This window comes from Zea mays, chromosome 7 (assembly GCF_902167145.1).
Source record: "Zea mays cultivar B73 chromosome 7, Zm-B73-REFERENCE-NAM-5.0, whole genome shotgun sequence".
In the NCBI taxonomy this organism is placed as follows: Eukaryota; Viridiplantae; Streptophyta; class Magnoliopsida; order Poales; family Poaceae; genus Zea; species Zea mays.
This window is the reverse complement of record NC_050102.1, coordinates 23849388-23863234: the sequence shown is the minus strand read 5'-3', so window position 1 is coordinate 23863234 and position 13847 is coordinate 23849388. Positions and strand designations below refer to the sequence as shown.

General features: G+C 45.0%; 1 protein-coding gene across 1 annotated transcript; it reads left to right on the top strand.

Moving 5' to 3' along the window:
* The first annotated feature begins 5366 nt into the window (after positions 1-5366).
* Positions 5367-13617, top strand: LOC103649471 (UDP-glycosyltransferase 76B1). Its single transcript, XM_020541409.2, has 2 exons — positions 5367-6006; positions 12619-13617. Exons 1-2 carry the CDS (start codon positions 5598-5600, stop codon positions 13506-13508), a joined length of 1299 nt encoding a protein of 432 aa, XP_020396998.1. The 5' UTR covers positions 5367-5597; the 3' UTR covers positions 13509-13617.
* The last annotated feature ends 230 nt before the right edge of the window (positions 13618-13847 follow it).

The following is a 13847-nucleotide window of genomic DNA, read 5'->3' as shown; positions in this document are numbered from 1 at the left end:
ACCTCGGAAGTGTCTAAGGACCTTGCAAACCCTGGCGACATGGGATACACGACTTGTGGGTAAAGATGCGCAACCTCTGCAGAGTGTAAAACTGGTATACTAGCCGTGCTCACGGTCATGAGCAGCTCGGACCCTCACATGATTAAATTATGGAACTTAAACTCAATTTGTCATATGCATTGCATCGCAGGTGAAGTTGTTACTTTTGTTCTACTATTTAATTGGGTTTGGTATTTATTTATACTTAGTAACTGCTAATAAAATTTTGACCAACTTTAAAAGCAATGCTCAGCTCTAACCATCCTCTTTGGTAAGCCTTACACTTCACGTGAGCTCCCACCTTTGGTGAGTTCATGCACATTATTCCCCACAACTTGTTGAGCGATGAACGTATGTGAGCTCACTCTTGCTGTCTCACACACCACACAGGTCAAGAACTGGTATCGCAGGATGAGGCGCTTGGAGGATGCTGCGATGTGTTCGTGAGAGGTCTAGGCCGTCGTCTCCCAGTCAACTTTGGGTTGCTGGACCGTTGTCTCCTTATAATGTAACTATTATTTGTATAGAACTCCTGTTATATATAAAGATGTGACATTCGATCCTGTGCCACTTTACATCATATGTGTGAGACTTGGTCCCAGCATACCTGGTGTTTATGTTAGCGCCCGGGTTTTGGACCCCTAAAATCCGGGTGTTACACTTCATCTCTTGGTTTGGTCTATCACATAACTCTACCAGATCCACTCTTGCCTTTACGTTATCCTTTGACTTATCAGGAATCTCCATAATTGTTGCCCAAAGTGCCTCGGCAACATTCTTTTCAGTGTGCATCACGTCAATGTTGTGTGGAAGGAGCAGGTCATCATAATAGGGGAGCCGAGTCAATCCCGACTTATGTGTCCACATATGTTGCTCACCATATCCCACAAAACCACCTTCTGGGTTGGCCATGAGACCATCTATCTCTTCGCGAACTTCGGCACCAGTCATCATTGCAGGTGGGCGGTCTGTCACCACGACACCTTTCGTAAAGTTCTTGATGTCTAGTCGGAATGCATGGTCAGGAGGGAGAAATTGTCGATGTTTATCGAATGACGAATATTTGCCACCCTTCTTCAACCAAATGAACCTAAGAGCTTCCTTGCAAACTGGGCATGGGAACTTACCGTGAACACACCAGGCGCAAAATAGCCCGTGCGCCGGAAAGTCATGCATGGAGTACTGGTACCAAACATGCATTTTGAAGTTTGTCTTCGTAGCTCGGTCGTACGTCCATACCCCTTCCTCCCAAGCACGGACCAATTCATCAATCAAAGGCTCCATGTACACGCCCATTTTATTCCCCGGGTGTCCAGGAATTATCAACGACACGAATATGTTCTGTCTTTGAAAGCATACGCCGGGGGGGAGATTGATGGGGATAACGAACACAGGCCAACATGTGTATGGGGCAGCGGTCATTCCATAGGGATTGAACCCATCTGTGGCCAGCGCAACACGAACATTACGAGCCTCTTTAGCTTTCTCATGGTGAATGACATCAAAGTGGGTCCATGCTTCACCATCGGATGCGTGAACCATCTTGTCAGGATTGTATCGTTTGCCTTTTTTGTGCCATGTCATCTGTTTCGCGGATTCCTCTGTCATGTATAGACGCTGGATCCTCGGTATGAACGGAAGGTGACGTAGGATTGTCACGGGGATGTCGAGCTGCCTCTTCTGTCCATCACCAGAGTCTACCTCCATGAACCTAGACGATTTACACTTCGGACAGTACTTTGCCTCAGTGTGTTCTTTCCTAAATAGGACGCAGCCCTTCGGACAAGCATGTATCTGCTCATACGTCATCTTGAGTGCACGAAGGAGTTTCTTTGCCTCGTACATGCTCTTTGGGAGAACGTGATCCTCCGGAAGCAGGCTGCCAATAACTGTCAACAAACCATCGAAGGCGTCTCGACTCATGCTATACTGCGACTTGAACGCCATTATACGCCCAATGACATCCAGTTGAGAAACCTTTGTCTTGCCGTGAAGGGGTTTCTGTGCCGCGTCAAACATGTCGTAGAATGCCTTTGCGGTCGCCTCTGGCTCGTCCTCCGTACATCCTTCGGCGAACTGTGCCTCGTGATAGTCGTTCAACATGTCCGCTACCCCGGCATCAGCATCGTAATCCTCGACGCGTTGTCTCACCACCTCCTCTCTCGTGCGATGCGCTTCACCATGGAAGATCCACCGAGTATAGTCCGGCGTAAATCCATTCTTCCAAATATGTTCTACCATGGCCTTCTTTGGTTTTCTTTTCCGGTTGTCACATTTGTTGCACGGACAAGGGACTAGGCTAGCTCCTTTAGCAGCTTCGCCATATGCCCGTTCCACGAAAGCATCGGTCTTCCTAATCCATTCTGGGGTGACATCATTACGTCGAACGCGGCCCGTGTACATCCACTCACGGTCCTCCATCCTCTAACATATATATAACCGAGTATAGTTTAATATAGACATGTAATGCATGTACACTACGTTCCTACCTTCTAATAGGTGATGATAGGTCCTAATCCCACCCGCGGTTGCGTAGATGGAGTTAGTTCCATGCTCTACTCCGATCCGAGATAAAATTTCGGCAGCACCTACCCGCTGTTCTCCGGATACACGTCCTGACAGGGAGAGTGTACTGTCCGGAGAACAACAGGGAGGTGACGCCGAAACTCTATCTCGGACCGGAGTAGAGCATGGAAACTAACACCATCTACGCAACCGCAGGCTGTCCAAAAAACATGGACAATTCGAAACTGATACATTTGTAGATATGCAAAGATCTGCATATCTACACCGTATCTCTTTCGAACGGGAGACGCCTAACAGGGTTACGTGATCTACGACCATGATGCGGATGTAGAGGTTATACCTAGGGTGGCGGTAGAGTCAGGCTAGTGGGGCTGTGGCGGGTCGGTGCAGTGGCGACGCGAGGCAGACCCGCAGCGGCTAGGAAGACCTCTGCAAAAAAAATAAACAAGTATGTCAACAAAAAAATTCGGCAGCACCTCCCCTGCACGGGGAGGTTTCCAAAACCTGCAAATAAAATTAACAGCACGATGGCTGACATTCACACATATATCAACGGCACGATGGCCGACAATCACATTTAATCGACATTCATATCCACCATCACACAATCATATCTAATCGGCATACAACTAAAACTAGGACCCCTACACAATCATATCTATCGCCACACAAACATTATATAGAAACTTTATACGTACTGCGCTACTGTGCTACTATCGCTTTTATTGTGAAGTGGAACTACTTATGTATATCAACAAATGTGAATTAGTGCATATATATTCTCTATTGCATATATATCAACAAATGGAACTACTTATGTATATCAACATACGTACCTGCTGCGGCGCAGATGGCGGCGAGCGGGCAGACTGCGCGGCGCGGGCGGACGGCGGGCGGCTCGAGCGTCGCGACGGCGGGCGGCTCGAGCGTCACGACGGCGGGCGACGGCGGGCGACGGCGGGCTCCGGCGGGCGCGACGGCGGGCGCGACGGCGGGCTCGACGGCGGGCGCTACGGCGGGCGCGACGGCGGGCTCCGGCGGGCGACGGCGGGTGGCGGCCGTTTAGAAAGTGAGAGTGAGAGAGAGAGACAGGGAGTGCGGGCGCTGTAACGCTATTAAAACATTCTTTGCCGAGTGCCCGCGATTCGGCACTCGGCAAAGATTTTTTAAAAATTAAAAAATAAACTTTGCCGAGTGCCGGATCTCGGGCTCTCGGCACAGTCGCCTTTGCCGAGTGCTGGATCTCAGGCACTCGGCAAAGTCGCCTTTGCCGAGTGCTAGCTGTAGAGCACTCGGCAAAGATGTGTTGTACAGACTTTGCCGAGTGCCCAAGGACAGGCACTCGGCAAAGTTGTCTTTGCCGAGTGCTAACTGGGCAGCACTCGACAAAGTATTTTTTATTTTTTTTATTTTTGGCAACCAAACTTTTTGTGGTGTGTTCCTACACTATGTAGACCTACATGTATCATTTGTGGACAATTTTAACAGAGTTTTCAATCGTTAGTAGATTTAGTTCGTTTATTTGAATTTCTTCGAAAAATTTAGATTTGAACTGTAGGTCACTCGAAACATGGAAAACCGTGCATGCAAAAATGATATTCATGTTACTTAGCATAAGTTACGACCGATTCCAGGAGCGGACCGGAAACTTCGAGCAACATGCTCACTAAACATGGCCGTGAACTTGCCATACACATGTTTAAAAATTGTATAAAACACAAACAAAGTCAAAAAATCCTGAAACTTGTCCACGTGTCATGATATCATATGTACAGGCTGCGATAAAAATTTTAGAATGTTTGGAGAAAGTTGTGGGACACTATGTGTAGAAACCTAGGAGAACTACATTGAAACTCTATGATTTCATGTGTAGTTCTCCTAGGTTTCTACAAATAGTGTCCCACAACTTTCTCCAAACATTCTAAAATTTTTATCGCAGCCTGTACATATGATATCATGACACGTGGACAAGTTTCAGGATTTTTTGACTTTGTTTGTGTTTTATACAATTTTTAAACATGTGTATGGCAAGTTCACGGCCATGTTTAGTGAGCATGTTGCTCGAAGTTTCCGGTCCGCTCCTGGAATCGGTCGTAACTAATGCTAAGTAACATGAATATCATTTTTGCATGCACGGTTTTCCAAGTTTCGAGTGACCTACAGTTCAAATTTAAATTTTCCGAAGAAATTCAAATAAACGAACTAAATCTACTAACGATTGAAAACTCTGTTAAAATTGTCCACAAATGATACATGTAGGTCTACATAGTGTAGGAACATACCACAAAAATTTCGAGAGACAAAATAAAAAAAATAAAAATATACTTTGCCGAGTGTCCAGGAATGACACTCGGCAAAGTATGCTTTGCCGAGTGCCTACTATGTGGCACTCGGTAGAGAATCTCTTTGCCGAGAGCCAACGGATGACACTCGGCAAAGACTAACGGCCGTCAGCTTTGGGACGGCCGCTGACGGCCGTTTGCCGAGAGCCCACTTTGCCGAGTGTTTGACACTCGGCAAAGTTGTCTTTGCCGAGTGCCGTTCTGTGCCGAGTGTTCAGCGCTCGGCAAAGTTGTCTTTGCCGAGTGCCTAACGTTACCGAGTGCGGCACTCGGCAAAGCTTTCTTTGCCGAGTGACCGACAAAAGGCACTCGGCAAAGAAGCCAACACTCGGCAAAGCCTCGGATTCCGGTAGTGATGATACGATGGAATCTGGAGTAAGATTTGTCTTGTTCTCGTGTGATCCTGCCCACACATTTCTCTATATTATATGCCATGTTTGATGTCTTCACTTCCGACCACAAACTGCATTATGTATCCTTGTTCATCACCTTAGAGCCGATAGCTCGGCAGCAACCAGCCAAAGAAACCGGACACGACGACACCAGCCCATCCTGCCATCCAGCGTACGGTATGGCTATGGCTATGTCACCCAACTCCAGGAGAGATACGACCAGTCGACCACCGGCGACCGCCGCCGCCACCGCCGCGTGCTGCTGTTCCCGCTCCCGTACCAGGGCCACGTTAATCCTATGTTCCAACTCGCCGGCCTCCTCCACTCGCGCGGCTTCGCCATCACCGTCTTCCACACCGACTTCAACGCTCCCGACGCGTCCCGCCACCCTGCCTACGACTTCGTCCCCGTCCCGGACGGCACGCCGGAGAGCAACCCGGCGCAGGTGACCGCCGAGCGCATACTCGAGCTGAACCGCGCGTGCGAGGCGCCGTTCCGGGAGCGCCTGGCCGCGCTGCTGGAGCAGGAGAACGCGCGGGACAACGTCGTCGCGTGCCTGGTCGGCGACGCGCACCTGCTGACGCTGCTGGAGGTGGCGCGGGGGCTCGGCGTGCCCACAATGGTGCTGCGAACCACCAGCGCCGCGTGCTTCCGCTGCTTCTTGGCTTATCCCATGCTTCACCAAATGGGTTATCTGCCTCCCCAAGGTAACTTCACAAAATGCGATTCATTTTCCCCACAGAAATTGCAAAGTAAATCCCTTCTCACCTCATATGCAGTAGCATTTTAGGAAGTCGTGCCCCCCCCTGCAATAAAGGGAGAGAGGTGAATAGTGCTTCACCGACAGATTACACGAAAGAAAAACACATCCAGTTTATAGATAGTCATTTGACACTAACACGATGGGTCAGCCTAGTCACGACACGAAAAAGTACGGCCTAGACACGATCCGACCTGGCTAGTATAGTGTCATTGGCTGGCACGGCGGCTATAGTGCCGTGCCTAAACCACCATCTTGACTCGTAGTGCTGGCACGGGCACGACACAGTTACATTTTTATTTAAAAATTAATAGTTTACACATATTAAGTATAAAAATTCAACATATTTTTTGCTGAATTATTCACCTCTCTCATACACTCGTAATAAAATTGTAGCCACACTAGCTAGGTGGGTGTGTTTAAGTCTCTCATATACTTGGTTGCGAGTTCGAGCCCACATAGCTACACATTTTTTGCTGAATTATACAATATACTCAGATGGGCCAACGTGCTACCGGACCGACCCAACACGGCTAGCATGTTGACGGGTTGTGCCTGGGCCGCTACCGCGGCACGTGGGCCCGTCTGGCACGACACGGTTTGCCAAGCCAGGCCTAACGGGCCGTGCCTTAAACGGGACGGGCCGGGTCGGGCCGACCCGTTTGGCCATCTATAATCCAGTTCAACCCAAGCGATTTGTTGGCTCTCGCACATCTCTTGCTTAAAATAAGCATGGTTACCATGCTCCGAGCTTGCACCATGAGTGGCGGCCCCATGCGTATAAGACTGTCTCCAACAATTCCCCCTATACAACTCCCTTATATGTATTATCTATAATATTTTACTTCATCACATTAAAAGATTCTACCTCTACATATCGTTTGACCATTCCTCTCACCTATGTCCCCTATACCAAACCCATAATGAGGGCACCATAAGAACCACACTAAAAATACACTCCAATAAACCATGGTTTTACTATAATTGCTCTTCACGAATTTTCCTTGGAAAATGAGCACAAGAGCCCCTTACAACGATGCTTGGAGCAAATGATAATCTCCTATAGTTGCTCAATAAATTCCATAAACTCTAGGTTGTTTAGGTGATAACAATCATCAAGAGTAATAGGAGCATAATTAGACCAAATATGCTCAACTAGTGACATGAGATGCAACAACTATATGTGATGAAGTAGGAGCTCTCTAGCTAGTCTCACCCAAATGATGATATACAAGATGTAAGTGAGGGCAGTGTATTTCTCTATCCCAAAAAGCTATTCTCAAGTGTGATGAGTGAAGGGTGCTAGCCAAGATGGACAAGGGGTTTATCTATAGCCCCAACTTGAAATCCAATCATTACCTCTTGGTGGTAGGCACTGGATATGTCCAATGTACCAAGCTATAATCCCAATAAGCTAAAAACTAGTTGTTTGAACCAGGGAGATTGGTTGAGAACGTTCACATCGTTGTTTGAACACACCATACACAAAAAACATGCAAAATCTATAGGTCATATGAGGCAACTGCCTCAAGCATGATGGTCGGGAATCCAATGCCCCCCTTGTGAACTATCCATTCCATTCAATAGGACAGTTCCTCCACTTTTGATGCATGCAACATCAACTCCCTATCGTACCAGGGAACCCCCTTTCCTCTCACTTAGCTAATAGTCGCCAAAGGTTGTCAGCAGTGGGACAACGGCTATACTGCTCACCGAAACATGAAATAAACACCTCTACAAATCAGTTTGAGGCACTCAAGGAGGAACTTTCCCCATTTTGATATACTCAAGAATAGAGTCAACAACGCTACTGTACATAAGCGTAGGGTAGCTGTGCACTTTTGGTGGAGGGAGAAACCATTATGCTTGAGTGCATCGGTTCTAATAGTGGAGTAGCGGAATGCTCAATATACCTCTCCAAGATTTAAAGAGACTCCTTCGTTTGTGGTACCTTCGATGAAAGTAGAGCGATGGCTACACACACGAGTCATTAAAGTAGTCTTGCATCAACTAGTCGTGGGCGGAATCACAGTCATAATCGATGTATCTTTGACTTTGCCTCTGTCGCCTCCTTGTCATGGAAGACTCAAATCACCTCTTCTTCCAAACTAGATGAAAACATCTCAACAATGCTTTACTCCATTGAAATGAGGGTGAGATCAATATGAGGTGGTGGTAGAGAAATTCAAGCACTCCTTTATCTATAGACCAGGTTCTAGGTTTTTTGTTTTTTAAATAATATTCAAAATGACGCAGCAAAATATTAGAATGTGCCACATGTCACCAGGCATCTAGTATCAACTGATCAAAATTGATACCAATCGGTGCTCCAACGATAGGGTCGATACCGGCCAATGATTTAGCAGTAGGGTCTATACCGATCGATATGGGTCCAACATGGTCGGTGCCAACCCTATCATCCTATTGGCTACTTTGGCTATCGTGCACTCGTGCTGACATGATACCGATCGGTATGGGTCCAACATGGTCGGTGCCAACCCTATCATCTAATTGGCTACTTTGGCTATCGTGCACTCGTGCTGACAGATGATAGAGATGTGGTGGTCGATATTAACGGTCGGGGTGCCACATGAACGGGTACTATCGCCCAGGGCTAGAACCAACCTAAATTGACCTTGTACTCTCCCATGCATGTTATTGCAACACCAAGCATGCACACAACTTGCAACCACACAATAAATGCATGTGCATGCATGTACCTTGAGCCCCATGTTCATGTAGTCATGTGCATGTGTCGCATGATGATGCTCCTATTCCATACAATAAATGTTGCTGCTACACTAATGGTGTGTCCTGTTGGTATTGCTGCACTCTATGCACTTCCTTGCATGCTAAGCCTCTAGCATAAGAGAAAGTCGCTACGTTAGAACCGTGCCATTAGAGATGTTTTTAGGTTAATTAGTGACACATGTAAAATGTGTCTCATATTTTATGTCACTGATTGAACCTAACCAGTGACACTAAAAATGATGTCCTTAATAGAACTACCTTAGTTATGTGTATTTATAAATCAATGTCACTAATCACGCAAATCTGAGACGCGATTTGGTGAACACACGTCACTGAGTTTACATAACCGTGATGTCTTTTACTTAAATCTTGTCACTAACATGAGCAGAAACACCTACCTCACGGAAGTCATGTGACATGTTTTGTAAATCCGAGTCACATATTTATTTGATTAGTGACATGGTTTTGTTGATACAAGTCTCTAGTTTTTTATAGCAGTGACATTGTTTTCTTAATACGTGTTTCTAATTTCGTATAGTAGTACTTTATTTTCATGCATTAGAGGCATCACCCATGATCATAGAAGTTATATTCATTACACAATAATGCACATGCCATATCACATTCATTGAGAATAACACATCATATGAATAAACACTATAAATAATCCATTAAGTGCATGCAGAGGTTTACACATACACACAACTTCTCACAGTCACCACTTTCAATACTATCATTACATTAGAAATGAGCAGGTTTGGACCAATAAAACTCTCCTTTTTGTCAATTACTTGGGACACTAAGAAGGTAGAAAGCTCCATGCAGATGCAGGACAACACACTTTGGTCGATGGTGTCAGTTGACAAATCCAAGTCCTGTTAATTGTTAAGTAAAATAGAATCATATAAACTTTGAAAAACAAAGGAAAATAAATTTTAGGAACATGTACAAGTTTTAGAAAAGGAATTAAAGTTGTATCACCATGTTAGTTTTCTTCATATTAATCCTCAAATGTTTCGAAACAGATACAATTTCCATACATATTTCAAATAGTTACAATTTCCATACAAACAACCATACAATTTCCAGAAACACAGTCATACAATTTCCATAAATAGTCATACAGTTTTCATAAACACAACCATACAGTTTCCAAACAACCATACTTATATAGTTTTCAACTTCCAAACCCAAGACATCAATTCACACCAATAACAAATTAACAAGTATTTACATGTGAAAAGAATTAATTAGGGCAACAAAAGAGAGAATTGCATATGTGCTCCTTATAGAGCTCGATGAAGTCCCTCCCTGGCCCCTGCACGCGCACACGCACACAGGCAAAACAAAAAACTACAACCTACTATCTGTTGGAGCGATGAAACTGCAACCAAGAAACTGCAGGCGCGATGAAGTTTCTCCTTGGCACCTACATACTCACTCTCACATAGGAAGTAAGATCTCCGTGACTCCGCCGCCCTTTCCATCCTAGAAATTTTAATCAGAGGTAATAAAAAGACAAAAGTAGGCAACAACATCACTCGCGAGTGCGACTACATTGTGGAGCCTCCCTCACCTGCAGGGTTGCATCGAACGGTTGTGGGTGCAAGGCCACCGGGGCTTCTTGTGCGCTAGGGTTTGGGAGCACGTGGGTCGTGGGCGCGCGGCTAGAGAGCGATGGGCGCAACTAGAAGCTAGGGATGGCAGACTCATGTACTATGATAAGGTTTGTCCAAATTATCATTCGTGAGTACCAAACCACTTTGCAAGTACCATATTTTTAAAAATTTTAGTGGTATTTTTAGTTTCCACATGCTTTGGTTGATATTGGGAAGGTTTGTCATCATAAGGGCATCATAGAGGGATTTTACCGAGAAGTTGCCATTTGAAGAAAGCTCCAATACATTAAACACATCTTGGTCCTGAGACAGGATAATATCCTCTATGCGAGTTCTCAATTCATTGCAAGCAATTTTTTTAGTGCCGACAAGATGCCTACACCAAGAGAGGATTAGAGGTGAGGAGTTAAGGACCTCAGCGATTGTGATAAATTTTGGTATGGCAATGTTATAGTGGGAGTGATATTGATTCTTTAGATGTGTTCCCCCAACTAAGAGTCCTCCTAGAAATGAACTTCAGATCCATCTTCAACCATAAATACCCCAACACAAAGATATTCATGTTTTACTCTAATTAGACAAGCCCAAAAGTTGGAGTCCCTAGGCTTCCAACCTACTTGAACCAAAGGTTTTGAGCCCAATAACTTATTTTGAAGGATTTGTTGCTAAAGGCCATCATACGTGAATAACTTGTGCAACCACTTGCTAAATAGTACGCTGTTCTTAGTCTTTAAATCTAGAATACCAAGCCCCCCTTAGTCCTTAGGCAAGCACAAGATGCTCCACTTAGCAAGTCTATATTTTTCTTTTGCTCGTCTCCTTGTCAGTAAAATCTAGAGCAGAAGTAGTTCAATTTCTTAAGTACTCCCTTGGATAATGAGAAAAAGGACATCATGTACATTGGAAGGCTAGTAAGAACCAAATTAATTAAAATTAGGCATCCTCCAACAGATAGATGTTTCCCTTCCAGCTACTGAGTCTTTTTTCAAACTATTCCTCTACTTTCTTTGAATCACAATCCTAAGTTTCTTCAAATGAATGGGAATGCCTCAATTAAATGGAAAACTACCAGCATTGCATCCGAAAAGATTTCTGTATTGGTCCAGATACTCATGTACTTCCCTAAAGAAGTAAAGCCCACTTTTATGAAAATTGATCTTGAGACCTGATGCTTGCTCAAAAGCCTAAAGAAGTAGCTTCATGTTGCGAGCTTTGTCTATATCGTGATTCATAAAAAGTATAGTATTATCTACATATTGGAGAATCGACAATCCCCATCCGCAAGATGGGGGACCATACCTTCCATATATTCATGACTTCAGTCAAACAAGAGATAAAAAAATCTAAGCATTTCTAATTCAAAACAGATGACTAAGATTCAACACGGCCTATAAGACGAGACTTCGACTAAATCCCTATATCTTTATAGGACATCTCAAACAAAGATATGAATCCAGCTTCATCTTCTTTATGGTTGTCCATGTTTATGCATTTACACTACCGGAAACCGGCTCTTTGTCGAGTGCTCGACGCTTTGCCGAGTGCTTTTTGTCGGGCACTCGGCAAAGTTCCAGTCTCAGTAACGACCATGTTTGCCGAGAGCAGATCTCTCGTTACAGGAAGACACTTGGCAAAGACAACTTTGTCGAGTGTCAAACACTCGGCGAACAGCGACGTTCGGCAAAGGACCGTCAGCAGCCGTCTATAGCTGACAGTGATATCTTTGTCGAGTGATGGCTTAAACAAAAGTTAAGATTTGTTCAGACACTCGGCAAAGAGCCCGATTCCGGTCTTAAACAGAAGTTAAGATTTGTTCAGACACTCGTGAAAGAGCCCGATTCCGATAGTGTTATGTATAAACTTAAACATAAGTTAAGATTTGTTTAGAACGAAGTTGAAATGCTATACAATTTGAAATGGAAAGAATATTTGCATACATAATTATTCAAATATTTGTGATCAACAAATTTGACCACTTGAAATTCTAATTCAACTAAAACATGAGACCAAGAAGTCATGGCCTCTGATATAATTAAGTGCTGTTAATTTTGACAGAAAATGCTAATTCGAGGATTAACAAGACAATTTGAAGCAAAAAAGAGAACATCACGTCAAGAGATTCTCCTATCTGTTGTGCTGATCAATGCTAATAACGATATGTAATGTGATGCACACTACGTTTTAATCAGAGTCGAAGCTGTACATGCCGGTGAAGGAGTTGACACCGCTACCGGTAAGGGACCTCTACTACTCGAGAACGGGCGACAATGAAGGGGTGAGCAAATTGCTCGCTCGAGCCACTGAAGCAGTGAAGAATTCCTCCGGTCTAGTGATCAACGCATGTGACGCATTGGAGGCAACGGAGCTGGAGACGATCCGTGATCAGCTCAACATCCCCCTGGTACTCGCTGTCGGCCCTCTCCACAAGCTTTCTTCCGAGAGCACGGGGAGTAGCCTACTGAACCAGGACTACGGCTGCATTGAGTGGCTGGAGACGCAGCCGTCTGGATCTGTGCTGTACGTCAGCTTCGGGAGCCTGGCATCCATGGACTCCAGGGAGTTCTTGGAGGTGGCTTCGGGTTTGGCGAACAGTGGCCTTCCTTTTCTATGGGTGGTTCGGCCAGACGTAGTAGTGGTAGTGCAGGGTTTGGACGGTCCAGATTTTCCAAACGGCTTCGAGGCTGCAGTGGAGGGCAGAGGAAAGGTGGTCCGATGGGCGCCGCAGCAGCAGGTGCTGGCGCACCGGGCGGTGGGTGGGTTTTGGACTCACTGCGGATGGAATTCGACGCTGGAGAGCATCAGCGAGGGCGTTCCGATGATATGCAGGCCCTGCTTCGCGGATCAGATGATGAACGCGAGGTACGTGGAGGAAGCCTGGGGTGTAGGGTTTGCGCTGGAAGGCGAGCTGGAAAGAGGCAAGATTGTTAGGGCTATCAGGAAGCTAATGAAGGAGAGGGAGGGTGATGCGATGAGGGAAAGAGCCATGGAGCTCAAGAACAGAATGGAAGACGGCTTCAAGATTGGTGGGTCTTCTCACAATGCCATAGACAAGATGGTCAGCTACTTTCTTTCTATGTGAGCCTTCTTTTCGGGAATATGCTGTGTTACTTCGAAGAAGTTCTTAGCCATATTGTATTTGTTCTAGAAAAGCAATCGAATTTCATCATATATATGGTTTTGTTCCTCTATGCTATTAAATATTCTAATTCTGAATAAAACAATCATATAACTCAGATAAATGTCATATGTAATTATAACAGCAATGAACAGTAGTAATTACAGTAATTGAAAACATGAAACATAGCTACTCAGGTCCATTTGTAAATTAAACATGGCTTGTAAATGAAGAAAGCAGATTAAACAAATAAACATGATTGTTTATTTTAAAATATTGCTCTAAAAAAAGCGGGTTACTGCA

What these genes read in the sequence shown, in the direction of transcription:
- LOC103649471 (XM_020541409.2), top strand. Translation starts at nt 5,598, where the DNA reads ATGTTCCAACTCGCCGGCCTCCTCCACTCGCGCGGCTTCGCCATCACC. An exon ending in GGGTTATCTGCCTCCCCAAG is followed by an intron (nt 6,007 to 12,618) that starts GTAACTTCACAA and finishes CGTTTTAATCAG; the next exon opens with AGTCGAAGCTGTACATGCCG.